At 46.6% G+C, this 27563-nt stretch overlaps 10 protein-coding genes across 10 annotated transcripts; 4 read left to right on the top strand and 6 right to left on the bottom strand.

Moving 5' to 3' along the window:
* Positions 1 to 629: 629 nt before the first annotated feature.
* Positions 630 to 2922, top strand: N7509_004901 (translation initiation factor 2A; the record flags this gene model as incomplete). The annotated part of the gene is made up of 5 exons (XM_056629538.1): positions 630 to 654; positions 786 to 927; positions 1038 to 1675; positions 1729 to 2252; positions 2320 to 2922. 5 exons carry the CDS (start codon positions 630 to 632, stop codon positions 2920 to 2922), a joined length of 1932 nt encoding a protein of 643 aa, XP_056488840.1.
* A 3212-nt stretch (positions 2923 to 6134) lies between these two features.
* N7509_004900 (D-aminoacylase) lies at positions 6135 to 7721 on the bottom strand (the record flags this gene model as incomplete). Its single annotated transcript, XM_056629537.1, has 1 exon — positions 6135 to 7721. The coding sequence occupies one exon, from the start codon at positions 7719 to 7721 to the stop codon at positions 6135 to 6137; it is 1587 nt and encodes a 528-aa protein (XP_056488839.1).
* Positions 7722 to 8757: 1036 nt separating this feature from the next.
* On the top strand, positions 8758 to 12067 carry N7509_004899 (tetratricopeptide repeat protein; the record flags this gene model as incomplete). Its single annotated transcript, XM_056629536.1, has 6 exons — positions 8758 to 9045; positions 9115 to 9313; positions 9522 to 9890; positions 9962 to 10547; positions 10602 to 11669; positions 11761 to 12067. The coding sequence occupies exons 3-6, from the start codon at positions 9566 to 9568 to the stop codon at positions 12065 to 12067; spliced, it is 2286 nt and encodes a 761-aa protein (XP_056488838.1). The 5' UTR covers positions 8758 to 9045; positions 9115 to 9313; positions 9522 to 9565.
* Positions 12068 to 12734: 667 nt separating this feature from the next.
* N7509_004898 (uncharacterized protein) lies at positions 12735 to 12974 on the bottom strand (the record flags this gene model as incomplete). The annotated part of the gene is made up of 1 exon (XM_056629535.1): positions 12735 to 12974. One exon carries the CDS (start codon positions 12972 to 12974, stop codon positions 12735 to 12737), a length of 240 nt encoding a protein of 79 aa, XP_056488837.1.
* A 214-nt stretch (positions 12975 to 13188) lies between these two features.
* On the bottom strand, positions 13189 to 13430 carry N7509_004897 (uncharacterized protein; the record flags this gene model as incomplete). The annotated part of the gene is made up of 2 exons (XM_056629534.1): positions 13189 to 13347; positions 13383 to 13430. 2 exons carry the CDS (start codon positions 13428 to 13430, stop codon positions 13189 to 13191), a joined length of 207 nt encoding a protein of 68 aa, XP_056488836.1.
* Positions 13431 to 15125: 1695 nt separating this feature from the next.
* Positions 15126 to 16069, bottom strand: N7509_004896 (uncharacterized protein; the record flags this gene model as incomplete). The annotated part of the gene is made up of 2 exons (XM_056629533.1): positions 15126 to 15818; positions 15872 to 16069. 2 exons carry the CDS (start codon positions 16067 to 16069, stop codon positions 15126 to 15128), a joined length of 891 nt encoding a protein of 296 aa, XP_056488835.1.
* Positions 16070 to 20859: 4790 nt separating this feature from the next.
* On the bottom strand, positions 20860 to 21309 carry N7509_004895 (uncharacterized protein; the record flags this gene model as incomplete). The annotated part of the gene is made up of 1 exon (XM_056629532.1): positions 20860 to 21309. One exon carries the CDS (start codon positions 21307 to 21309, stop codon positions 20860 to 20862), a length of 450 nt encoding a protein of 149 aa, XP_056488834.1.
* A 1241-nt stretch (positions 21310 to 22550) lies between these two features.
* N7509_004894 (uncharacterized protein) lies at positions 22551 to 23462 on the top strand (the record flags this gene model as incomplete). The annotated part of the gene is given in 3 exon segments (XM_056629531.1): positions 22551 to 22570; positions 22590 to 22855; positions 22924 to 23462. The coding sequence occupies 3 exon segments, from the start codon at positions 22551 to 22553 to the stop codon at positions 23460 to 23462; spliced, it is 825 nt and encodes a 274-aa protein (XP_056488833.1).
* Positions 23463 to 23835: 373 nt separating this feature from the next.
* N7509_004893 (uncharacterized protein) lies at positions 23836 to 25336 on the bottom strand (the record flags this gene model as incomplete). Its single annotated transcript, XM_056629530.1, has 5 exons — positions 23836 to 23903; positions 23965 to 24070; positions 24122 to 24518; positions 24602 to 25092; positions 25160 to 25336. The coding sequence occupies 5 exons, from the start codon at positions 25334 to 25336 to the stop codon at positions 23836 to 23838; spliced, it is 1239 nt and encodes a 412-aa protein (XP_056488832.1).
* A 1048-nt stretch (positions 25337 to 26384) lies between these two features.
* On the top strand, positions 26385 to 27356 carry N7509_004892 (phosphoenolpyruvate phosphomutase protein; the record flags this gene model as incomplete). The annotated part of the gene is made up of 1 exon (XM_056629529.1): positions 26385 to 27356. One exon carries the CDS (start codon positions 26385 to 26387, stop codon positions 27354 to 27356), a length of 972 nt encoding a protein of 323 aa, XP_056488831.1.
* Positions 27357 to 27563: the final 207 nt, after the last annotated feature.

Below are 27563 nucleotides of genomic sequence, written 5' to 3'. Positions count from 1 at the left end.
ATATGCTAGTACTATAAAATACTATACAAGCTTACCCTACTGTATATTTGTAGATCTCGGCCTCCCATGACGGCATGCCGCCTCCGGGCTGAACAACGCGGAACACCCAAATTTTCCAACTTCTCTTCTCTTCATCCTCTCTTCTTCCCCCCCACCCTCTCACCCCAATCACCCTCCACACCCTCCTCAATTCCGCCTGCTGGCATTGACTTGTCTAGCACTGAAGATTCATCTCTCCACGTTTCTCTCCAAGTCTTTTCAATTGCGAGTTTCTTTCGCCCAATTTGGTTCGCCCCAACCCGACCGACAAAGACCGATCTTGTCTGCCACGTCGTGTATTCGATTTCTTCTTGAAGCCACCCACTCATCTTACCGAGCAACTTCTCTTACGTGAATAGCTCGATCATCGCTTTCATCTCACTTCCTCCGAACTCCCTTCGACCTTCTTCCGGTCCCGAATAACGGCCCAGTCTCCGGTCGCATTGTGTTTTCGTTTGTCCTGGTACATTACACCAGTGTCTTGGAAACAAGGATAAAGCATATTTGCTACGCTTCTTGCATTTAGAGTCGAGATACTCCCTTTTTTTCTTTGGTGGTTTTAGCTCCTGCAATTTTGAATTCTGCTCAAAATGGCGGCTTCGACACAACTTGCATGTGGGTTCCACACTTTCCCCTCCTCCTCATCCTCCCCTCTCTCTACACACTCCACGGACAGTCGCCGCTGGGAAATGGAAAAATTCCAGTCACTCGCGCAACGAGAAGACGATGACTGACTTTCTTGAAAGATCGCACCCTCAAAGGGATTGGCATCATGGATGCCTCTCCTGTCTACCAGCCTTTGTCAGGCTTCGAGAGACCCGAGGGTAACCTCCGCTGCAGCGCCTACTCTCCTTGTGGCCGCTACTACGCATGGGCTTCTCCCGACAGGTATGTAGAGCTATCCCAGCGGGGACTGACTATCCTATCCCCGCCCAGCTGTGGGCCCTTTTTTTCGGGTCCCTTCTCAATCAAACTAACGGATCTCTTCAATTTTGCAGGGTCACCATCGTCGACTCCTCCGCCGGTAACGTTGTCTCCACCATCACCGCCGAGAACGTGTTCGAGCTGGGCTTCTCCCCGCTTGGAACCTACGTGATCACCTGGCAACGACCGACCAAGGACGAGAACGGCGATGCCACAAAGAACCTGAAGGTGTGGCGCGCAATTGAGACTGGTTCAGAGCACACTGTTGTGGGCAACTTCGTCCAGAAACAACAGACGGGCTGGAATCTGCAATATACCGCCGATGAGAAGCTGTGTGCCCGCGTCGTGACCAACGAGGTTCAGTTCTACCAGAGCGATAACCTGTCGAACGTTTGGAATAAGCTGCGTGTGGAGGGGGTGGCGGATTTTGCCCTCTCGCCGGGACAGACCCATTCGATTGCGGTGTTTATCCCTGAGCGTAAGGGTCAGCCTGCCCAGGTTAAGGTATTTATTGTGCCTCAGTTCAATGCCCCGGTCTCGCAGAAGAGCTTCTTCAAGGGCGACAAGGTTCAGCTGAAGTGGAACGCTTCCGGCACAACCTTGATTGTCCTCGCGCAGACCGAGGTGGACCGCACCGGCAAGAGTTATTATGGCGAGACCACCCTGTACCTGCTCAGTGCCAGCGGCGCTTTTGACTCGCGCATTGACCTCGGTATGAGAATATTACGATCCCTCGTTTTGGAACAACACACTAACACCATGCAGACAAAGAGGGCCCCATCCACGATGTCAGCTGGAACCCCAACTCGAAAGAGTTCGGTGTCGTTTACGGCTACATGCCCGCGAAGACCACCATCTTCAACATGCGCGGCCAGCCTACCCACACCTTCCCTCTGAGCCCGCGTAACACCATTCAGTTCTCGCCCCATGGCCGTTTCGTTCTCGTTGCCGGTTTCGGTAACTTGGCTGGCCAGATGGATATCTATGATATGGATAAGAACTTCCACAAGATCGCGACCGTCGAGGCATCCAATGCCAGTGTCTGTGCCTGGTCTCCCGACGGACAGTATATCCTGACCGCCACCACCAGCCCTCGCCTCCGCGTTGACAACGGTGTCCGTATCTGGCACATCAGCGGCAGCCTCATGTACAACGAAGAAATGACCGAGCTGTACGATGTGACCTGGCGCCCTGCGAACATCAGCCAGCACCCTCTAGGCGACCCCTTCACCAAGCTCCCCGTTGCTCACCCGTCCGCCACCGCCTACCTGAGCACCCGCAAGGCCCCCGTGAAGCCCGCTGGCGCTTATCGCCCCCCCTGGTGCCCGCGGCCAACTGACACCCCTGGCCTTCAAGCGTGAGGATCAAGGCGGTGCCGCCTACGTCCGTGACGGTGCCCCCGGAGCCGGAATCACCAACGGCTTCGGCAAGTCTCGTCGCCGTGAAATTCCCGGCGCCGAGCCCGCGGAGGAGTATCTTCCTCCCGGAGCTGCTCCCGGCGGCGGTGTGGCTCTTCCCACCGGTGCTGACGGAGAGAAGCTCTCCAAGTCCGCCCAGAAGAACAAGAAGAAGCGTGAAGCGGCCAAGAAGGCCCGTGATGAGGAGACTGAAGCTCCCGCCAATGCCCCCGCTGCCCCCAGCTCTGACCGTAACCGCACCCGCGGCGGCAAGAATGGTGTCCCCAACGGCAATGTTAACGGCACCAACGCTAAGCCTGCCCCTGCGGCTGCTTCTGCTCCAGCTCCAGCTCCTACCCCCGCTCCGGCCCCCGCTGCTCCTGTTGTCGACCAGTCTGCCCAGGATAAGAAGATCCGCGGCCTGCTCAAGAAGATCCGTGCGATCGATGAGCTGAAGATGCGTCTTGCTGGTGGTGAGAAGCTGGAGGATACGCAGATGAAGAAGATCCAGACGGAGGATGCTGTGCGTAAGGAGCTTGAGGGTGTTGGTTATAACGGGTAAATACAGATTCAGATAACCACAATGAGAACATACTAGTAGTTATTTGTTGGTTGTGTTTTGCATAGTTGTCACCGCGTTTGTGGATATTGCATCCTCTCTCGCTGTTCATAGTACAGTACTGAGTACAAGTACACCATTTCAAAGGCTTTATACAATCAAATTCCAAATTGATCATCATGTACCCTGCTTAGTACATAGTCGATTTTTCCTTCCTATTTGTGGTTGTCCCTTTTCCGGATTAGTGCTCACCTCCTCGCTTTTTTTGCTCGCTGAGTAGAACTGAGCGTGGCTTCCAGGGCACTCAGTGGATCGGCTCACAGCCTGTTCGTCGTGGTTCACCGACTGGACCACACAGGACGCCGACAGTACGGGCGAGTCGTCCCAATAAAACGCGAGGCACTAGTTCAAAACGCCCATCTCATTAACTACAAGTTCGACCAGTGCAAATAAGTAAGGCATTTCACATTTCACATTTCACAAAACAGATTACCAGCGTGAGATCAGGCTTTCTGTGCTATCAGATCCTATGTGAAGCTTTGCTCCTAGAAAGCTATTTGCTTTGGCTTAGAACAAGTTCTTCATCTTCATCTTCAACCTCCAACTGGTAGGAGCCAGAAAATGGAGGTGATAAAGATTCCAATTAAGCCTTGCCTTAGCTCATTTCGCGGAAACAGGTAGTTAGAATACTGGTACCTATCAAAAATTCAATTTATTTTTTTGGTGTTTTTGGGATATGCTTGGAATACTAATAGCTACAGTATCATCCAAATACATTTTGAGTTCCCTGTATTGTAGAACCACGGTCACAATCACATTCCCAGGCATTATCAAAAAGCAGGGTCAATGTTGACCGTAGTTTGTTGAGCTGGGGAAGTACCGGGAATAATTTGAAGGCCTCTCCCGAGTGGCTCCTCTGCCAACTACATAATGGCATTAGACATAAGATCTCAAAGTTTCCAATGTTGATAAGAAAAATGACCACTCACATTTATTCGCAAGTTCCAGGTGTTCAAGCAATCTGCATAGAATATAAGGCATAATGGAAAACTTGCACTCTGCTGCCGTATTGTAGTTAGGCGTGTTACCATGAACTCAACGACATGTGGCTCATTTGTCAACGCCTAGTTGATCCATGTGGAACGTTAGCTGAGGCTTCTCGAAACATCCGAAAAATTGCCAAACCGCGTGGCTTCTATCTTTATATGGAATGTCAAATGTTGGAGACTTACTCCAAACCATGCTAACAAGAATAAAGCATACTGCGTTGGAATCGGCTTTTCTAAAATTCGAATATCGAAGGAGTCTGGCACTACTTCGCCTTGGCTCATCAGAGAATCTAATGCCATTCCAAAGTATTTGCGGTATTCCGCCTCCAGGCGAACGGTGACAGCTCGATTCGCATTGATAGATACGTTAACCAATATAAAAGCCCATAATGCAAAAAAGACCATTTCATCCTGTGGGAGGATCCTCAGGGTTAGACATGTATGCGTTGGATGGAGTAGGGGCTCTTCAAGAGGTCTCGTACGAATATTGCCATCTGGCGGAAATGAGCGAAAAGATCTGCCATTGTCATCGCCAGGCGAGGGCTACACATCCCACGATATGTGCTTGGATTTGCCCACGTATGGATTATTATTTCCTCCAAGTCTATCTTAATATCGATATTTTCTTTAGTGGGATACTCGGAAGGTACACGAATATTCAAAACCAGCGGATTCACCCCCTTTAGATAGATGGTGTTTGGGCTTTCATTGAGTTGTAAGGATTGTGATGAAGCTTCATAAGATATCGGGTCAGCTGAAGGGTCATTGGAAGTATAATGGTCGTACTATATGACTTCGCGGCTGAATTAACCGGACTGAAGGAGGGAAAAAAGAACCATACAGGCATCGGCGGTCTTTTCAAGCGCAGTTGTATCACTCGAAGCGGAATGGTTCGGCCCAAGCTCATGGTCTTCAAGTTGGGCAATATCTATTCTCTCATCCTTCGCATTTCGTCCAACCGAGCAATCATATCCATACTTCTCACAGGCATCGCATTTTTGTCCGGGCCAGGTTCGGTGTTCTGGGTGGCACTTGGAGCAGTTTTTGTCATGTCAGTTGGCATATAAAATATCATACTTGGTAACCTTTGATCCTTCCAAGGTTGGACCTTCGACATCTGGAAAAATTGGTGGGATTGATAAAAGACAATGGATCACTTACTCGACGCTTATCCCTGCGGCAAAAGCGGCACTTCAAAATCAGCGCCAGCTGCCTGGATTCACGATACATCACACTAGTACAACAATATCAATGAGGTTGCTTCGGCCAATGGTAAGCGAATCAAAAGTGCATACTAGACTCGGACCCCAAAAGCGAAAGACACATAACACTTGAACTAGCACTTGTGAGAGCAATGTGCGAAGTGCCAGTGTGCAGCATCCATACAAATGTACATCTAAATATCTAGTGTACCTGTGTAGGACCTGATGTATGTTAACCTCAGTAGTTTGCTTATTGGGTACTTCGGAACGGGAGGGGTGAAAATATAGGTCAGATGCTTCTTTGAGCCGCGTTGCTTTCTAGTACGTATTCAAGTTGTCACATTGGTTTGGGCGCGTAAATAATCAAGCTGAGATTGAGTCACGATCATGCATCATGTATGTATGTGGTATGTGCGTCTTATCACAACACATACATATGTTCGCTCTGGCCAATGAGGGAACTGGGTGCCCAGACGCCCGAGTCGGATCAAGCTGAAGAAAAAGCAAAAAAAGAAGCAAACAGGGCCAAAGCAGCAGCCATGTATGTTCTTCTTCTGTATTCCACCGAAAAGATACACACATGAAAACCCACAAGGGCATCAGAGGGAGTACTTGAATCCTAGGTAAAAAAGATTCAACTGGGAGAAAGAAGGAAAATACCGACCAAACCCCTCACCCCTGGGCAGAGATCAGTTGACCGTCCCGACCGTCCCTCTGGATTCATACAAGCGTAAATTCAAGTCTAGTTAACCTACATATCTATGTTCTACTACTTTGGACCTTGGAATGAATCAACATCAACATTTAAATGACCCTGAAAATTGAAAAAAAGAACTGAAAGCATGATATAGAGATCTTTGATCGAGATATTTTGACAAATGCTTAAGTTCAGCACAACACGCATATGCTTCAAAACATAGCAAGATGGCTCTCGGTGAGAAACATCACGACATTGCTCTGGAGGTCACAGCTTTGGTTCAGCCTTTTTGAAGAATGTTTCTCCCTCGGCAATTGCTTTGTCAATCTGCCAATTGAACTGCACCACATTTCCGCTCTCATCCGCTTCAAATCTAACTCGATGAAAACCAATAGCAAACTGTGGGTAAAGTGCCTCTTTAGACTCGGCATCACGATTGCAGTCCCAAGCGAAGACATCATTGTGATAATGGTGCAAGCTATAGGATGCAGCATCATAGCCCTGTGGAGCCATGCGAAGGCCTTCTCCATCGATAGAGATATCAAGGAAGAAATTCCCGATTTTATTGTAATACCGACCCTCATATTGGTCGAGAGACTTTGGGGTGGTTCCCGACTCCTTTTCCTCGCGTAGTTGAGTGGCAGTTGGCTCATGATGCGAAAGCGCATTGGCGGATGTTTTTCTTGCGAGTTCAATATAGTCATTGGGCTCAGTGGGAGCTAGAATGGCCTCCAACAATACTTGACTAGCCCAGTCAGGGGTATCGCAGAGATCAAAAGAGTTTCCCAGAACAATGACTGCAGTTCGCGTGTCGGGAAGAAGATACACTGCACTCAGGGCTCCACATACAGACCCTTGGTGATATACCATACGTTGCTTAGTTGTGCCTTTTGCAATTATAGGCATAGAATCGGCCTCGTATCCGTTGACCCCGACAAGTCCTCCCTGCCCTGGAAGCTCAGTCAAAACCCAGCCAAGACCGTAACTGGTGTCATTCGTCATTGAAGCATGGCTTGTCCATAGCTCTGAGGCCCTCCTAATCGGAGACTCCGGTGAAAAGGTATTTCCAGATTCCTGTTGTTCCGCTGCTGCTCCCATCCAAGAGTTGTAAAGTACCAAGAGGTCGTTGACTGTGCTTTTGCATGCACCGGCACCAGCTCGAGCAGTCCCCTCCACATAGGCCGTTGGCGGTACAAGGAAGGGCGTTGCATCGCCGAGAGCCATATAAGACTTTGCGCTGTTAGAGTCATCAAGATGGCCAAGCTTAGTGCGTGCCATATTCAATGGTTCAAACAACTTGGTTTTGAGACAAGTCCCCAGGCCTTGATTGGAAATGTCTTCAAGGATCTCTCCAGCAAGGCCGTAGCCCCAGTTTGAATATACCATTTTGGAGCGAAATTCCGCCACTGGCTGCAATGAGCCCAAGATTCTTGCAGTCTCAGTTTTGTCGGCTAGGACTATCTGCTGTTTTTGAGACCAGAAGTTGTTCCCTGCTGTAAGACCAAGCCTGTGAGCGAGCAAATCAACGATGTTGGCCTCCGTGACGAGTTGAGGAAGCTTGATATCGTCGGTAAGACTTTTGTACTCAGGAACCAAATCAGACAACTTTGTTTCCCAAGTCAATTTCCCATCATCAACCAACTCAGCAAAAGCAGCGGCGACGAGAGCCTTCGTCAAGGAGGCTATAGGAAAAATAGTATCGCTGTCTGGCGCGACTTTATTTTCTACGTCACGGTAGCCCAGGTTTTCTCTGAATATCACCTCTCCTTTATGCAACACACCAATAGAGAGTCCTGCATTGCCAGTGATACTGCGAATCTCCTCGATAATGGGTATAGATGCCTGTAGACGCATTACCATTGCATCCAAGTCTTGAGCTGCCTCGGACCTGTAATAGAATTAAATCATTTACATACAGATCTTCCATGACATGGAAGCCCTGGAGTAACTTCGGAAAAAGACTCACATTTTGAGATGAGTGTACCAAAAATATTTGACTGGGTCCAATAATTGGTGGCCGAGGCACGAGAAGAGCACGATGGCAGCAAGATTTTTTATGTGAGAAAGTCCTTGAGATAATCTCAACATCGACATTCACAAGATCAAAGTAGCAAAAACTTGGAAGGAGGTGTGAGTAGCAAGAACTTGAATTTATATTTGAAATGTTTGGTGCGGGGTCACGGTACATACCTGCTACTATCCGTTCCGGCCTGGCGGCTGAGCCTCACATGTGCACTGGCAGCTGTACTTCATATGTATCAGCATCAGCGGTTGAGCATTGGGCCAAGAATGCGTACATATGCGACCACCTAAATCTAGGTGCTCAGCCATTTAGTGCTATGTAGCACGACCCCCAGCCTGGATTAATCCCTGGAGATGAGGCGATGGATAGGCAGCCATTCACTCGAGGATCTAATAGTGGGTTCTAAAACCTTTCTACCCAAAAACATCCTAGCCGTAGGGATCGCGTATTTAATACGAACTATCTTGTATCCCCATGGCGTCATTGGGCCAACCCAAGTTGATTGGTACCTACAAGGTGGCTTGCGATCATCCCTGCAGCCCATGAAACCCGGGCTACAGCCGAGAATCGGATCAATAAACCCCTAGCCGCCCAAAATCAGCAAACATACATAGCCCCAAACCTTGGACAGTGCACGTGGATATACTTGGTTGGTTTGATCATGTCTCTGCATGTACTAAGAATGCATCAACGACCCCTCTTGTAATAAATCGCTTTTTTGCTTTTTTGGAGAGTGCGTCCGAAATATGGACTCCCCAGATCCTGAATCACTGCAACCAAGTCGGACAGAATACCCACCTATCTGTTCCATATTTTTCGCTTCGAGAATATAGCAACATCGCACTTATTCATTATTTATCTCAGATCATGCTGTCAAGATCTGGTACTTGGGAGAACAGCATTTTCAAGTTGAAAGACGGATTAGTGAAGTCCAAATTTGACGTGAACCGTGACATGAACAATTATGAAGCTTTCCAAAAGTCTCTTGAATATGTCTTAGCCAAGTACTCCAGAAAGAATGTCGTCAAAATTGTTAATGACAGGTTATATCCTCACTTTGACCATGTGCGATCTTTTGAAAAAGCTGTGACCACAGCAGCACAAGGGAATACTGTCACGAGTTTGGTATGGTCGGCGTCGTTGGCGGTGATTGAGGTTAGTCTTCCTTTGATTCTACTGCAAGTTAAGTACCATAAATACTGAAAAGATGAATTTCTTCCCTAGTGTCTATGTCGCCACTCAGAGCATACGGAGGAACTTTTTGTCCAACTGGAAGAATTCTACAAAAGCTTCCCGCTTTTCGACAGCTATATCAGCATGTTTCCCGGTAACAAGGTGCTCCAACTTTATGTTCAGGAGATGTTTGACATTTATGCCAACTTTTGTCTATCCACCATCAAATACATGGAGAAAGGCGCCCTGTGTGAGTCAAATTATGGTCGATTCAGACTTTTCTCATCTAGATCTCACTGACATTTTATTGATCTCTCTCGCATAAGATCACATAGCAACCAATTTTTTCTCTTCCAAATCTCGTCGAAGCTTGAAAGGTATTCAAGCTACATGGAACCAAAAGAAGGCAGATTTTTCGCAGGAAGTCCACAGGGTTACAGTTTTTCATCTGAGAACAGGAGGCCGGTCGGAACAAGCCCCAGATAGGCTATCGAAGACGAACATGCCCCGCTTACACAATTACTTTCTGGGAAGAGACGATTTCCTCGAAGACCTACACAGAATGTTAGCACCGAAAGGTACCCTCGGTGGGACTAAGCCCGCGTCATGTCTCATTCACGGGATGGGTGGTATTGGAAAGACACAAGCAGCTCTTGGATACAATCGGGCTTATGAGTCCGACTATGAATATCGTCTTTGGGTGCATGCAGAAACACCTACTCAGCTGGCTGAGTCATTCAACAATATTGCGAAGACAATTCTCCAGAAAGAGATAAGCGGGCCTGCTGGATCGATTGATGTCGTACGCTCTTGGTTGGAGTCTACAGGTGCGTACACGATAAAATATTTCTATGCCATATCGTTGATTGTACTGACGGCTAATATGTGCGGAACTCAGACAGTTCTTGGCTTTTGATCTTTGATAACGTGGACATGCAGACCGTGGATGTTATTGAGTTGGCCTGGCCAAGCAAGAGCAATAATAGGTCATCCGCTATATTACTCACATCACAAATAGAGGAGCTGAAGCACCGAACCGATGATATATTTTCTCTGAAATCACTCAAGCCTGAGGATGGTGCTTCGCTCCTTCTAAATTGTCTTCGCCGCGATGAGGGCCAGGTTTCAAGTAAGGACCAGGAGCTGCTAGAAGAGATCTCAGAAATGGTTGGGGGGTTGCCTCTTGCGATTGCGCATATTGGTGGCTATATCAGTGAATCAAAGCACAGCTTGTCCTACTTTCGGGATTTCTTCAAGGAAAGATGGCAAGGAATAGTCTGGAGAGGCAAAACACTTGCCCAGCAGCATGAGAAACATCTTGAGATTGTTTGGGACATAGCCCTGCAGGAACTTCCTGCAAACGCCCGTCGACTGATCCAAATATTAGCCTATCTTAACCCGGATGGAGTTCCAGAAGAATGGTTGGCGAAGGACATTGCGGATGGAAATGGTTGGTCTATCCCTCCGGGGTCAGAGAATATTGAGTATGCACTGTCTCCCGTTTGGATTGAATCAGTGCTGGTTAACTGACCCTTAAGACTCCTTGAGATGAGCAGGTACCTGAATAAGCGTTGCCTCGTGAGCACTGAGACGGTGGATATGTATGGAAAGGACGAGCCAGTTCTTCTAATACATCGCAGTCTGCAGCTTGCCTTGCGTCTGAAAATGGACCAGAACCCAAAAACTCGAGATGACATATTCAATCATGCCTTCTCTATAGTTCGAAGGGCGTCACCTCATGCGTCGAGAAGGCAGATTCCCGATCCCACTTTTTGGTCACAATTCCAACAATCAAATCCACACGCAGTTAGCCTATGCAACGCTCTTGCTGCCTCGCATCCGCCTATTGGTGGCACTATTGGCCATGCTACTTTGTTCTACGACGCGGGCTTCCACGTCTGGGAACGGTCCAACCCAAGCACTCAGGATGGTATGATCCTTCTTGAAACAGCGGAAAAGATTCTAAATTCGCTTGAATACCCACCGCTGGGTGCTCTAAGAGCCGATATTCATTGCATGACATCTATGCTGTTGGAAAGTCTAGGGCTAAGCAAAAGAGCTGAGTGTCTAGCAAGGAGACAATCCATGTATACCATCCGGGAGTTCTGGCTCGAACAATACCAGACCGGTAAAGTTAATGACCCAGACATCGAGATTTTGTTCTACAACGCGGCAAACGAGCTGGGACTCTCCAACCTCCAGAGGAATGACTTCTTGGAAGCTGAAGCTCAATTTGATATTTGCTTCAAAAAATACAAGGAATGGGGCACAGAGGATGAACATCCTTATGAATACGCAAAATATTACCACAATGTTTCCTTCGTCCGCATGCACCAGGCGCGGTATACCGAAGCAATCTCAATTGCAGAGAAAGGGATAGCCTTGAAGTTAAAAACAGATGGAAAGAACTCGCGATATTATTGGTTCCAGTATGACCTCGCGTGTATAATGTTGCAGGCCGGTTATCTCGACGCCGCTCTCAATCGACACCTTGAGGTGTTGACTGGAAGAGAAACAGTCTGTGGTAAAACAGAAGAAATGACCCTCCAGAGCCTATATGCAGTTGGCGCCATGTATTACCATCTGGGTAGACTTGATGAGTCTGAGTAAGTTTAAATATGCCATCTACCTGGTCCGGCATCACAAATTTGCATGCCAGTGAAAACCAACAAGAAAATACTGACCGTCATGGTATAGGACATATTTCAGAGAATGTATCTCCCGCGCAAAAAGAAAACGATGGTATGAAGGAGCTTTGGCTAGGACACAATTCCACCTGGCAAAGGTTCTACGGGCGCAGACCAAGGACCTTGAAGAAGTACAAAATCTGGAAGATTCATCTAGAGAGGTTCTGCAGAATCTTCTCATGCTTGACTGTCCCGAATATTTCAAGGGAGTGTCGGATGAGTTGGCCCTTTTCGACTGGACTCAACCTAATTTCGATGGTAGATGGACTGGACGGTCACTTCTTTGCTATGTGCAACAAGCCTCGGGGGTTATCTAAAGTCCCCATACCTTCATATATGCCATATTCAATGCTGTGATACTATAGGTTGCTGTGATACTATAGGTGTGGGAATCATCTGACTGCTTATTTACTACTGTCTTGTGCAAATGTTCAAGTTGATTTCAAAGTCTGTCTTCAAATGATCATATGGTCCCTCATCACTCTCAGAGGAGTCTTCACATCTTGTTCACCAGCTTTGCATGCCTTTAGGAATAGTTCTGATGTTACTTCTGTACTACGCAAACTCCACATCTGAACACCGACAGAATTTCGATATAACATTAAAATGCCGAAATTATCTCCTCCGAGTTCCTTTCACACTCTAATTTGTTTAAAAACTGACGGGGGGGGGGGCTCGTTAAATACTATCTAGCCACCAATACGTCCTCATATCAGAGTTTCCAAAGTTGGTAATACATGCAAATAAAGTAAAAGTGATTGGGTTAAAAACGAATAGCTGATGAAGTGCTCATATCCACATGGTTTAATTTTGAGACAGGCTCCCGAGGTCCAATTATTCGGCGGGTACAGTCTGATTGAGCCTATGAAAACCCGGCAAAGTAATTCATTCAGGTTTTGCTTCGCAACCATGCCCCCGAACAAACCAGGTGAATCTTCCCTCACTATTTCCCTCGTATCCCTTTGGTCAAGTATTTAGCTAAGCTTAAGCAGCAAGCGAGCCTTCCCCGGGGCATGCCGCTATTCCCTCATTGTATAATGCAAGAATGTCCTCTCCTTCGCCAAATGCTGGATCTTCTTCGATACCAAATTCGGATTTCCAGGGCTGAGATAGTGTTTCCGCTGCCATGGCGCTGTGAACCCAGCTCGGCATTTCATCGTCTCCTTCTGGGTGCATGTGGGGGGCAAGCTGGTTGCGATCATCAGAGGACTCGGTGCGCTTCATCTTGATGGCGGTCGGGTTGAACTTCTTTACATTCTATCACGTCAAAAAATTGTATTTGAAGTGGTGGTCGAGATATGATACAAAGATAGAATCAATTCTCTTACCAGTTCTCGAAGTGTAGTGTCTTGACTTTTCTCAATCTGGAGGACGGGGATTGAAAAGTTCAAACAATAAATGAGTGAATGGAGTGAATTTCTGAAACTAGGCTATTAATTCATGCGTGCTCAGGCGCAGAGGCTCTCGGGAACTTAAAGCGTGTAAGTGCGGGGTTAACGCAGTTGCGAAGTGCGAAGTGCGAACTGCGAGGTGCGAACTGCGAACTGCGAACTGCGAACTGCGGAGTACGAATCTTGAGACGCAAAGTATACGGTATCTAGGGAAGTATTGGAGCCCCAGTAAGTAACTTACTGTTAGGTGAGCCCTGGAGATTCCAGCCAGTGCCACCTCAGACTGCATACTAGTTACTGCAGTAGGCTCGAGTCATTCAAGCACTCGAGGGAAGTTTTACACTTGTAATATAGGTATACGATCCAGCTTAATACCAACCACTGGCAGCACCTGAGAATCACTTCCGACCAACTCCTCTAATATTTAAAGTTTTCTGACTTAGAATCCTTCCAATGTTCAAGATTTCCATATAGAAGTAGAACGCTTGAAGAGGCTCAACGTATGAGCGAACTACTACCCAGGTGAGAAATGTGAAAGCCCTCAAAGAGGATATACAATCCTAAAGACTTACTGTCCGAGAGATAAAACTAAGTTACGGCATTCTTTCAGTTATTTTGAAGAGCTGGCAAACAGTTCAAAACACTTGAGGAATGGAGTTGAATCCAGTAGTTACAGATATCGAATATCTCAAAAGACTCCCGCTTTATCGACATGAAAAGCCCTTCCAGATTTTTATTCCTATCCAGAAGGATGCTAAAGATCAGAGAGCCACGAACCTTGAATTTGAACCCAAGCAGCAGTCAATCACAGACATTCGAACCAACCCTAGCTCTTTCACAGTTGACTCTCATGGATTTCAATTCCAAAAGTCTCTTACAAAGCTCAACATGAATCTCTTTAACAATCGTTATATTGTGGAAACCGAATATCTCCCAGAGGTTGAGAGGATTTTGAAAAACATGGATAGTAGCATTGATCGCGTTTTCTTCTTTGACTGGAGAGTGAGTATAAAGACCGCTTATGCCAGAATCTGGATAGGGACGTTCCTGGGGAATGGCCTTTTTAAAGCGGGACGATAAAGTCTATGTGAGATTTGCCTAACCTTTACCAGCTAAGAAGCTCAGCTACACCCAGAGATGGTACTGCTGTTGACATGAATGACTTGACGCACTGGCTTCGCCCGGCCCTTCGTGTGCATGTTGGTAAGCGAACTGTCTAGATCATCCCTTTCAAAATAGCTCGAGGACGATCGGATACTGAATAAACTTTAGACCAAAGTCCACGCGCCGTTCTTCATCGTATACAATTGCAATTGAAAGAGGATGCTTCTTTTCTTCTACAGGGCAGAGTCAGAATAATCAAGTAGGTTCAAACCCCTTTGCTCCCTAAAATGCGGGCTTGACTTTGGCTAATATCCAACCACAGTGTGTGGCGTCCACTCGGAAATCCTGTTGGAAACTACCCCCTTGCCGTTTGTGATGGCACCTCCATATCAGATGCAGATCTGATTGAATGCGACCATGTCAGACGGAAATTTAAAGGGGCAACTTTCTATTCCTATTACAACCCAAGTCATAGATGGTACTACGCCAGTCATCAAACCCCGGAGGAGGTCATGATCATGAAAATGTTTGACTCGGATCCAAATGTGAAGGCTAAGTGTGAGTCTGGATTAGAGGTACCTGCTATTGCAAATTTTTCATCCCTGACATGGATAGGTTGCCCTCATACCTCATTTTCACATCCGTCATACTCGGGCTTAGACACTAGTCCCCAAAAGAGCATAGAGGTTCGGGCATTGGTTTTCAACTATAAAAAAAGACTTGAGGATCCAATGCCATGCCCCCTCAAGCTACCAGGAGGAGATAGATGAATAGCATTTAGGGAATTACAGTGTCAAACTTCAAGGCTGAAACATTGCGGCAAGCTGGATCTAGTAAATGAATAGCAAAAACAGGCGCCTTGGTGGTGAATTTGCAATATTCAGTGGCCTGCCATCAAAACGGCGCTAAATTGGTGATGCAATAGGCTTGTCATGTCACTATTATGGGATATCACTTTCCATTCCTTGAATTGTTGTAGAAGCTTCAAATCGGTCTCCATTCTGTTTTCATCTCCAGTGCCGTTCAGTATCTGAAAATTCGGGTATTCTGAGATAAGAAGGAAAAGCGCGATCTCGAGAGTGGTGTTGATTTCTTCAGCAAGCTTAATGACAGGCTGAGTAGATAGAAGCCATTTGTTTGACTTGAGAACTCCAAATCCTTGATATATAACGTTTTCCTTTGCGCAAAACTCCCTGATATCCCAGTCATAGGATGTTTCCGCGTGAAATCGATTCTGCACGACCGAAGGCTTGAGTGTCACCGATTTCGCTCGGAATAAAGCTTGCAACACTGGGAGGGACGTATTGCATATTCCCAAAGTTCGAATTTTTGAAGGTACAAATTTTTGTAAGGCTGTCCATACTTGCAAAGTCTGATTTAGCGTAGGAAGAGGAAAATGAAGTAGAAGACAATCAATATAAGCCTCATTAACGGATTCCGGGTTATCACGAGATCGGAGATTGTACAAGGAGGAGGCGACCGATTGCCTTACTTGTAGAGGAATGCTTGCGTCGGGATTGAAGGGAATGGTTTTGTGATCCTGGCCAGAAGTCCACGTGAATTTTGTTTGAATCTGAATTCTCCGCATTTAGGAATAGACCCATGAAAAAGAGAACAGGGGCATACTAGTAAATCAGACCTCTGAACGTCTCCAGCTATTATTGCGGCCCGCATACCTTCTCCTACCAAATCCTCCCGATAGTGTCTCGGTTGTGCTGCCATATCAATAATTCGAAACCCTGCTCGAATGGCCTGGTGAACAAGGTCCGCCGTAGCCACTTTCTTCCAGGCCGTTCCATAAACAAAACACAGCTGCGGGTCCATGTCTGATGGCTTATAGGGATATTTCGGTGCTGAGCTCAATGCTTCGTTCAATTTATATCAGATTAGCGGTGGTAGTTTGTAGTGGGAGAGACGCGGAAGGATGGTATGGAAGATGAAGATGAAACATGTTAATGGAGATTTATGCGATGGAGGGAATCCTCACGCTATATCTACCCAATTAATGGCAAACGGCGCGCACTGGGTGCAATCGTCAACAGAAAGCAATGGGAGCAATGTAATGCATACAAGGACACCCTCGTCATGCATGCATGGTACATGAAGTGTGAGCTGGCCATGCCGCTAGGCCCGAGGCCAACCAGCCTCATTGACTTGCTCTAAGTCACAATTTCCGAAAATGGAGGGAGAATGATAAGCGGGGCGAGCGGTCAGCGGTCCGCTGATTGTGACCCAGATTACGCAGGGCATCCTTCTTATTGTTTCTTTGCTTTTTTTTTTCGTTTGTTGTTGCCCCTTCTGCCTTCCGTCGTTTGAATGTGGAGCAACAGGCACCGAACCGCCGGTCTCGGGCATCGACGTTGCCAGCCTCGGGTGTTTGTAGATAGTACTAGCTTCCCTTCACTTCCACCACCATCTTCTCCCTTCCTCATCTTATCCTCTGAGATTACAGATTTCTGCGGTTTCAGCCTTGTCGCTGCCAATGCCATCATTTTATCCAACACGAGGGGTATCTAGCCAGCATTTTCACTAGTGGCAAGCCAAGAGCCTTTGGAAGGTACTGAGGCCAGATGAATCATATTGAATCTCTACTCTGATACTAACAACTGTAGAGAAAAAGATCCCAAAAGAAGGACCCACCGTTGAACTTCCAACCTCCTTTGACAACGAAGGCGCCCCTCTAGAAATGCCAAAACGATGTCAAAACGGCCATTCCAAACGCCTGGACCTGGATACCAGCTAACGTAATCCACGGCCGAGCGGAACACCCCACCCCATAATATAATTTTAAAACAGGATATTGTTACGGACCATGCGACATGAGGGGCCGCAGGGGCCGCAACCTACAGATGGGCCACCAAGAGCCAACCGTTCCTAGGAAGGGAACGCAGAACCAGATCACGTGAACGACGGCCGGAATCAGCCTCTGATTCGCCGTGTCAAACAATACTGCACTAAACCACGAGACGGCTAGCGCGACGCAAGAACGGGCGTTCTTTCTACCGTCACTAACACTACGCCATAAGTGCAAGTACCTGGTAAAGACCCACGTGACCAACCTGGTGCAGGAAACGGCCACGCTTTCACACGTTCCGGAATTACGCCTAGAATATGGGAACCTGCGGAACTGCACGTGACCACAGGGTATACCAGAGGGTATACCAGCGGGTAGATGGAAGGGCACGATCTGGTATACCACCAGATGTACCTTCTAATATACCACCCCACGGAGGATTAGATATATAAGGACACTCCCTTGTGCACATGTATTTAGTTCTTCGCGATCAATCAATCTAAGTTACTACAGTATACCTTTGGATTATTCTTCATTCAGTTTCAACCCTTGTGACCAACATACTACAAGTAGGGGAGCTCTTCGGACTGACCTACTTGGCGCACTACCTGGCGCCTCCTTCGAAGTTACTCAACAGGATCCGAGCCCGTGTAAGGCTTAGCATAGCAACGGTACGATTGCGAGTCGATACTTGAGGAGTACGAGTGATAGATATCACGCACATCAAGGATACACCCAACAACTGGTAAGTTGTTACCCGATAATCTAACCACTCACCGTGACCAGTTAGCAACGCGTAACAGATATCGCAACCGAAACGCATTAATTAATAATAATCTAGCGTTTTTTACATTGATTAATCTTATAGCCTTTTACTCCACATCCACTACAAATAAGCAGAGCTAGACATCGCCATAACCCAGTGGGTTATAAAAGGGTAACCCATTTTGGCATAATTCTTTCATAATTTTTCATAATTTTTATGTACTGTATTCGAATACCAGTTCTATATCTTTTTTTTCTAGAAGGATTTAGATCTTAATGTTTTATATATAGCTTTATCTAATATTAATTATTCTATATTTAAAATTTAGGATCTAAATATAAAGTATTAAAAAAGTTATTAAAAAAGTAAGACTTTATATCAAGATATATATATAATCTAGTAGGGTATACCAATAGCTTTACTATACTCTGTAATTTATTTTATTTTTTAATATACTATTTTTAACCTTTCTAACTTGTAATATATATAAATATAATATAAAATAATATCATTATTAAATATAAAACTAAGAATACCTATATATAAGGCCTAAAAACAGATCTAATACAGACCGTATTTTAATGCTTGGCATATTTGTTCTGTTTACACCAATATGGGGACCCACTGGGTGTAATGGTTACTAAGTTGTCAGGCTAGAGACCTGTGACTAGGCAAGGATATCGGATAGTAGAGATCAGATTGGACAGTTGATAGACAGACTGATTCTTGAAGAGATCAAGAATCCTGAATACTTGTGGGATCTTAAATACATTAGGGTTCGGGTGGGCCTCGATATGCAGGTGACTCAAAGGGGATTCGGCTTCGGATCGGTGTCGAGTGTCGGAGGTGTTGTATACTCGGAATCCCGTGACACTGGGTCCCCATGTGGGTTTTGGGTTAAGGGTCTCAACCCAAAACCCATTTTGGGCTGGGTTGGGTTGGGTTGGGTCATGGTTGACATGGGTTCTGGCGATGTCTACACATGTAGTATGGAGTAGGGTATATCATATAGCTTTCCCGCCGCACGTAGAGATTTAATACGGCCATTTTCAATATCAGAAAGGGCTAATAAGACCCTGCCCTCTTAATTGGCTAATTTCTGCGAGGATTCAGTGCGAATTGGTAGCATAGTAGGTGGTTGAATTAGGTGTGTTGGTAGGAGGACGCGATTTTGGATAGGGCGATCCGCTCGGCTGTTTGATCCGCTCGGCCGTGGATTACGTTATGCGCGATCCTTGCGCGGAAAAAAAAGTTGGTCAACAAAGTTCGAGTCATGCATGCGGCATGATGCATAGAAAACAGAAGAAACATCTCATCCGTGCATTCCTCAGCATCACTCGGCCGTTGACCCTGCCGCGCCAGTCACTTGAGGCTTTCTTCCCTGGCAGAAACATCTCGAGTGACTGGATTGGCTGGGTCAACGACCGAGTGTGGCTGGATTAATTATGCATTGATAAGGCATATAAGCGGCGTCTGAAATTGACAACCACATTAATAGAGCGTGGTGGAAAGCACAGGCCTTCTTTTATACGAAGTGCCCAATCTCGAGGTCCACCTCTTACCCGATTATTTCTACGGTGTGATAATCGGGAATGAAGTTTGGTATTTGGCCAATTATTTATACCATCCTCAGATGTCTGAGACAATTTGAACCGGAGAGTGCTTTTTGCTCGACCACTAGCGTCTCACGAGCAGAGAGAGACTTTATGTTTCGATTTCCGACACAGACTCAGACGGCTTGAACAAAGAGAAACACTGCTTTGACTTCCCACCTTCCTTCTCTTTCATTATGACCTCGGGACTAACCACACGCTTGATTTCGGAAACATGCTCTTCGAACAGAGATAAACATAATTTCCAGTTCAGACACACGCTGCTTGCCCAGGTGAGCAACTTGAATCATTTGAATAACAACACATGGGCCCCGGGTTTGAACACTTCAAACACAACAAGTTTACATCCAAAGAGGTCCCACTACGACAATCTCAAATCGCCGAACTAAATGGATCACGCCATATTCTTCTTTCCTCCGCCGACAATATATTGGAAGAAATACCTGGAAAGGCGCCTATCAACCATCTATTCTGAATATATAGGTGGAAGGGCCGAGGATATGCTTGCAAGCCAGACTACCAGCTTGGGCCATAATGTACCTCATTATGAGAACATACTAGTATTTGTTGGTTGTGTTGTGCATATTTGTGTCGGAATATTGCACCCTCTTTCGGCCGTCCACAGTAAAGTGCACCTATTCAAAGACCTTCAGGCTTTGGATAATCCAACTCCAAATTGATCATGGTGTGTATTGTCTTTAAATATTTGTACAATGCTTTTAAAATGATCTCAACCGGGCCCAGGGTATTCTCTGGCTGAGCCCGGCAAATACTGCCAAAGCTTGCCAGGCATCTACTGGTAGGTACTTTTGAGGAGATTAGTAGTTATTGGGCATGCTTTATACAACCAACCACAAATCTTGTCTTGAGAAAGCTTTCTGCTTACTAGTATTCCGTTTCGGTAACTTTTGATCTGGGTTGCTCCTGCGGCACAAACTCCCTTATAAAACAGACCCTAACAATAAACCTAGAATTAAAAATGCTCTCCAATGAGTAAAGAGTTCGAGCCTTCGCAAAACAAGCCTTCTTCAAATTTTATTCGATGCCTAATTTCCACGTTTAAGGCACGCCAAGACCTTCGACAATCTCCTCTTTATGAGGTTGATTTGATTTTGATTGTTGAGTGGTGGTCGTGGTCGAGCTTGAACTTGAACTTGAAAAGGTTGTAATTGCCCCTGGGAAATAGCAAGAACAGACGGCAAGTGGTTTATCCTTTGGAGAGGGTCCATCGTCCTCACGGCCGCAAATACCCGGTTGCACTCAGTACGTCTGTCTTCTTCGATGGTTCGTACAGCCGATCTATCAGTTTCAGGGAGGGAGGAGATACGGTCCGCCTCTTCACCACGACGAACAAGCACCAAATGTCGTAAATCGACAAGAGTCAATGATTTAACCTCCACTGTAAAATCATTAGAGAGTGAAGTAGTAGGTCAGGAGTTAGCTAACTGGCGAGCACACCTTGCCCTTGCCTCGTTTTCTTGTCAAAATCAATCGCGAAAAAGTAAATATGCATACCTTCCTCCTCAAACTCGTAATTGTAATCGTCATCGTCGTCTATTAAGTAGTCAAGGTATTTTGAGAATGCCTTGGTGTCAAATAGAAGTGCGTCGTTTAATATGACGTTTGCAGGAGCGTTTTCCAGAATATGAAAGTTCAGAATGCGAGGTGGGCTGATTTCATTATCTCGGCCAAAACACCATTCGAAATCATACGCCATTCCGGCAGTTTTGGCGACTGAGTTGTCAGCGAATTTCAATCTGGTACAATGCCGATGTGCGGTATGAATCTCCACACCAATACTTCGTGCGTACTTCTCGTCCATGACAAGGAACTTCAAGCCAGAATCAGCAAGGTCAGTTTGGGCATACCCATTGATCATGCCTTCAAACATTAGAGCAGGTACAACAAATGGAATTGCAATATGCCTTCGACAAATCGTTCTTTCACACGGCGATAGAAGTTGGCAACGTTCGAGAATGTCCTCGTCAGCTTTAAAAAAGGCTTTCCGATGATCACATCATGAACGCAGCTAGATAAGAGGTAGAATCTGATATTTCCCCAGTATATCTCGCCGCTGAATCTAAATGGCGCAGTTGCTGTTCCAACACATTGAACCCATTTTCCGTTGCCGATGGTGACTTTGGTGGTAGAAGTTCGGTTGATTGATAGCCCGAGGCGAATGGCGTGGCCTTCTTTCATGAAAATCCGCTGTGCCCCGTAATCGCCGAGTGCGTTGGTGGATTTACCTCTTATTTGACAAGGTATCTCGAAAAAACGAGCTCCAGCGCTGTTAGAAGATGTCTTGGAAATAATGTTGTCCTCCCGAGCCGTCAATGCAAGTTCACTATATCTCCCCCACCGAGCCGCCAAGGCCGCACGCCGAGGTCAATATGCTCTTTATGGACCATGCGCAACTTGAAGTATGGAAAAAATTCATATTTTCAACCTGCCTTGCGAGCTCAGTCAGTTGATCCGGGAACGGGAACATATCAGTCTCCTGAAGAGAGTAGGGTTTTGGGAGAACATCTTCTGTTCCGCTGAAGTCAAAACCATCGGATAGCGAACAGAAAGAAAACTCAGCAGTGTCTTATACATCGTGGGAGGATAAGAGTCTCACAGGTTATCGCTCGATTGTCTCCACTGGACTGACACCATTGGAGCCTGCGTATATCAATCCGAAGTGATATTCTCCCGGAAGAGGCCTGACGCATCCACAGAGCACGGCCACGGGTTCACTATAAAGTATCAGAAGAAGGTTCGATCATTGTCTGACTGGCCGTGATAACATGCCTTGACACTTGAGCGAGATCTTCTGTGAGTTGGAGAGCAGTGGAAGGGTAGGACCGGAGGAAAAGAGTTTAAAATATGACCTCCAGAATGTATTATGACTGAGGGGAAGGCAACTGACCAGTCCAGCTCCGCCACTCTGTGCTGACGTGGAAAAGTATTACCAGTTCTTTTTGCAGGCGCTTACGGCCTCACTGGGCTCTGCCTAATCTGCGCAGCCACTCCAGTGCGACTTTACATCAGTCTTTAATTCAAAGCGTTGTAAAAACCTTGGAATAAAACATGGAGAGTAGAACAATGCTCGAGTGTCAGCACCTCAGAATCTGAACTGCGCAGAACTTGGGAATGTCCGTGATGGGTACCCCGTACTTGCTAGCTGGATAGGTCGAGATCCGGATGGCGAAACCCTCGTATTCCGCCGGTTTCGACGTCTCAGCGCTCGGAACCTTCTTCATTGCAGAGCGGCCTTATCCAGCTGGAGAAAGAGATTGATGAACTGGACGAGGAAGCGCGAAGGAGTACGGACCTAGACTCTCTTCAGGCATCGCGACGATGGGAAACACTCACACAGCTCGCTGCTGATCCGACAAGACCGGAGAAGAAGCGATTAGAAAAGGCAGCTGAGCTTTCATCCAAAATCAAAGAATACGGTGAGCTCTCCACTTTGACTTCGACTTCGACTTCCCTAACTTGATCTGAAGCTAATACCTGACCCCAGAAGAGGCCCTACTACGACAATCCCAAATCGCCCAATTAAGCGGACCCAGCGACCGCGTTCTGTCCACTTACCGAGATTACATCGAGGGAAATGCCTGGAAAGGCGCTTATCTGCCATCTATCCCGATTATAAGTGGGAGGGCGAAAGATATGCTGAAAGAAGCTGACGACCTCGTTGCATTGCGGAAACCAGCAGACGAAGACATACTTTCAAAATTCCTGCAAGACCACTGGGCCTTTCAGAGCCATAAGGGGACTGATCCTCTCGATCGCACAACGATATACAAGGGACGGCATATCACACGTATAGTATCTATGATCAGCATCCTGTTTGCCGCGGTTCTCTTAGTTGCTGCGATCATCAGCCTCTACGTGGTTGATAATCCGACTACGAAGTTAGGCTTGGTGGTTGCTTTTACGTTTATCTTTGCTTTGAGCATTGCGCTATTGACAAATGCACGACGGGCAGAGATATTCGGTTCTGTAGCCGCATACGCTGCAGTATTGGTTGTTTTCATCTCGGGGAATCTGGGGTCGTGACCGATTCGGAAGTACTAGTAACTAGTCAGCCCTGAAGCGTTTAAAGGAGACCAGAGACTGTGAACTAAATCAAATCAACTGACGACCTTGGAGCTTGAGCGCACAGATTTACTTCAGGTAAAAGTAGGAGCGTGGGCATCCCAAAACACTTTTTGTGCCAGATCAGAACCCGCAGAGACATTGCCGAGCGAATTCATGATTGGCTGGCCATTACTATCATATCACTATTACTTAGTATATAGCAAGCTACAACTATCCGGTAATATCCAAAGGCACAAATTCACTATCAAGAGAATAAAAGCTGTCCTGCGACCGACTTCGTGGAGAATCAAAGTTGTTGGGTTGGAGCGTGGCATATTGCTTCTTGAAAAATTCAGATCATTTCCTTCCTGCATGCTTTGTCGATTGCTTGGGCCACGTGTTTGACATTTGCATTATTGACTGTGATGGATAATGTAAGCTTCCTGATCAAATTTTTTCTATCATCCAGAGTCCAACTTACGGCCTGCAACTGATATCCGTCCCGAGCTTAAGATGTAAACATGACCATCAGTCCGCATGCATTCTACTTGCTCAGGGCTGAGACCTGTATATGAGAACATTCCAATCTAAAACTCATCAGAAACGTCGAAGCTGCGGGAAATAACGGGGATCCTCACTTGAGTCAATATATGATCCCAGTTTCCGGGCGTTCCCAAAGAAATCAACTCGTCGTACAACGCCTGTCGCATACATTTGATCCTAGAGCTCATCTCGCGAAGATCCGCCAACCATTTTGGGAACAGTGCATTATCTTTGAGGATTGTCGTCGCGATTTTTGCTCCTCGCTTGGGTGGTTGGGAGATAAGTCCTCGCTGAAGACGTAATAGATGTCCTTTAACCTTGCGTGCGGCATCTGGCGAAGCCGTGAGAAAATGCAGGGCCCCAACGCGCTCTCCATAGAGACCCATATTCTTAGAGAAGGACTGTGCCACTGCGAGCTCCATGCTTCCACGGGATGTAAAATGTCTCAAGGCCCACGCGTCTTCATCTAAGTTCCCTGAAGCGAATCCTTGACTTTTGTTTCTGGTAAGCATATGCAGTATTCCGAGTCTAGATGTCAAGTTGTGGAGAACCATAAGTAACCAAACAAAACTTACTAGGCACAGTCGAAGAATGGGAACAATCCCCTGCTTTCACACAAGTTTGCTATTGTCCTCCATTGGTCCTTTGTCGGGTCAAGTCCGGTGGGATTATGAGCACAGCCATGAAGTACGATCACATCTCCAGGAGTAGCCTCTTGGGAAATGATCTGAATCATATCTTCAAAGTCCAATGCCTTTCTTTCTGGGTCCCAATATGGGTAGGACCTGACCGGGACCCCCACCGATTTCCAAATGTTTGCATGGTTTACCCAGCTCGGGTTGGATAGCCATACGGCAGATGGCTTGAGGGCTTCAGATAAAAAGTGTGCACCAAGTGAATTGGCACCTGTTCCGGATATCGTTTGCACGGAGACGAAATTGTCTTCTGGGGAGCTGAGGGATCCGAATAGGAGGTCTCGTGCTGCGGTGTAGAATGGTGCGTATCCTGGAATAGGAAGATAGTCATAGCGACCGGAGTCTTCTGAAGACTTGACTATCTCCTCCGCCTTGATGGGTTTGAGCCAGATGTCAGTATCATATTGATCCATTGGGGTATATGAGGTATTGACACACTTCTTTCACTGCTGGCAATATCCATGGCTTCCCATTCTTGTCACGGTAGATACCCGATCCCAAAATCACCTTTGAGGGAGAAGGATCGGCCGAAAAGTCCTCTTTGAGGGCATAGTGAGGATCCAGAGGAATATCGTCAAGCTCAGCAAAGAGTGATTCGATCGAATGAGAGCGCATCCTTGCGATTCCTTTCGAACCTTATTCGGATAATGGTTTGGTATTATAGAAGTGTGAGTTTAAACTGTCTCGAATCCCCTGTAGTAGTATACTGGTCCTGACAAGCAGTATTAGCTAAAGATACGATGGAAAACATTTATTTGGCCGGGCGGGCTTCTTGCCGATTGTTTGAAGCCAGGACCTGTCCAAATATGAGCCACGGTCCGTTCGAGAAATAACAGTCAACTGCAGCGTCACACAGAGTAGTCGTTAAGATGATGGATCCTAGCTGTGATTGGTGAAGATGCACAAAAGTACGTCGATCCAACGGGCCGAGCTTTGAATGCGGGGATTAGTCATCGCATCGGACTGCTCGACCACAACTATAAAAATACTACTACTAGTAGTATATTTTGCACATCAAACGAGGAAGCTTATCAACAATTGCGCAATAATTTAGGTAGTATATACCATGTGGCACCGATCGTACTTCTCAATATGAATTATTTCTCTAGCAAAAGCGCCTGCGAGTTCCCGCAAACCTTACATCGGGATGCAGTCATTTGGTTACATCCGGGAGATGAAAGTGGATATGACCCGAACCATTGAGCAGGATCTAGAAAAGCTTGGTTGGGATTACGAGGAACTTACGCCTTCAATTTATACTACTACTGGTACAAGTAGTATATAGTACATCTAAACACGAAGACTTCCAAGCTTAGACGCTATACGCAATGCTGCAGTATAATCTTACTTGGGTATAACGAGTGAACCAAAGTAAAAGTGCAATGCATATTGAACGTTTCAATTATTTACATCAGAGATAGAAGCAGAATATTCAATGGAAAGGCAGCAGAAACTTGATGTTGGATTCGACATGTGATCCAAAAAGGGAACCCACGGGTGCCTACTTCAACCTTGTTGATGTTGCCCTCCAAACTTGAACTTCACATTCACCTCCATTCACCTCCCAACTTCAACCACTCCATCATTCATGTGCTCTTGTTTCTCCAAACGCTTGAATCAATTTTGAAACTTCCAGATCATCTCCTCCGGAGACATTTCCACTATGCTTTCAGTGCGGTCCGCTCTTCACAAGAGCAGCGGGGCCATTCGCCTACTCGAAGCGCATGATCGGTCTTCTACAAAGGTCATCCGGGAGAGAAACAATAGCAAAGATTGTTTCGAGGGTATCTGGATCAGCGGTCTGACTCAAACCACTTACCTCGGAATCCCCGACACCGAGATCGTATCGCCTCTCTACCGCGCAATCTTGCAGGCGACAAACATCAAAACACTATGGCCAAGCGATCGACCGATATGCGCAGCCTTTGATGCTGACAGTGGGGGACCTATCAGTGATATCCCGGCATTGGTGGCGGTTCTTGTCACCATTGGAGTCTCCATGGCGGTCATTGAGGACAAGGAATTGAAAGCCCCGGGCAAAAAAGTCAATTCTCTCTTGACAGCAAATGGATCTCAGTCGCAGGCAGACCCGGCGGACTTCTGCAAAACAATCCAGACATTCAAGGCGTCTGCGCAGTGTGCTGACTTGATGATCACTGCTAGGATTGAATCTTTCAACGTACGCATCGTGAAAGATGATCCAATTGAAGAAGCTGCCTCCATCAAGGCATCTCTCGAGGACGCATTATCCCGCGCTGAGATGTACACAAAAGCAGGCGCCGACGCCATTATGATTCACAGCAAAAGTTCTAGTCCCACGGAGGTTCTCGATTTCTTGAAGCGATTCCGTGAAAGAGACCAAGTCACACCCCTTGTGGTAGTTCCCACTACCTACGCAACCACCCCCCGGAAATCCCTTGTCGATGCCGGTGCAAATGTGATCATTTATGCGAATCATTTGATGAGGGCCAAAATACATACAATGGAAGAAGTTGTGAATTGGGAATGCATCGCGCCCCGGATATGTTTGCCGATGACAAAGAAGCAGCGGCTTGCGTCGAAGCTAAAAACTACGGTTGCCTCTTGCGGATTTTACTTGACCGAGATCGCGTGGATGGGGAGAACTGGAAAATAGAACACTTAGTCCAGCAGGCGGAACATCAGGCTGCCATGGGTATGAGAACTGCTGTAATGATGTTGGAGGGAGGTACCCAGTCCGGTTGCGAGGCCGATGAGTTCATGATTGATGTTGAGGAGCTATTGAAGATAAACGCCATCCGGGTTTCAATTGCTTAGCTGGCTCTAGTCGTTTCCTGATCTGAGGGTCAGTATGGCTGTGGAA

This window comes from Penicillium cosmopolitanum (assembly GCF_028827165.1).
Source record: "Penicillium cosmopolitanum strain IBT 29677 chromosome Unknown utg000006l:49.0-5199605.0:1.0-5204138.0, whole genome shotgun sequence".
In the NCBI taxonomy this organism is placed as follows: domain Eukaryota; kingdom Fungi; phylum Ascomycota; class Eurotiomycetes; order Eurotiales; family Aspergillaceae; genus Penicillium; species Penicillium cosmopolitanum.
This window is presented reverse-complemented; position numbering and strand designations above follow the sequence as displayed.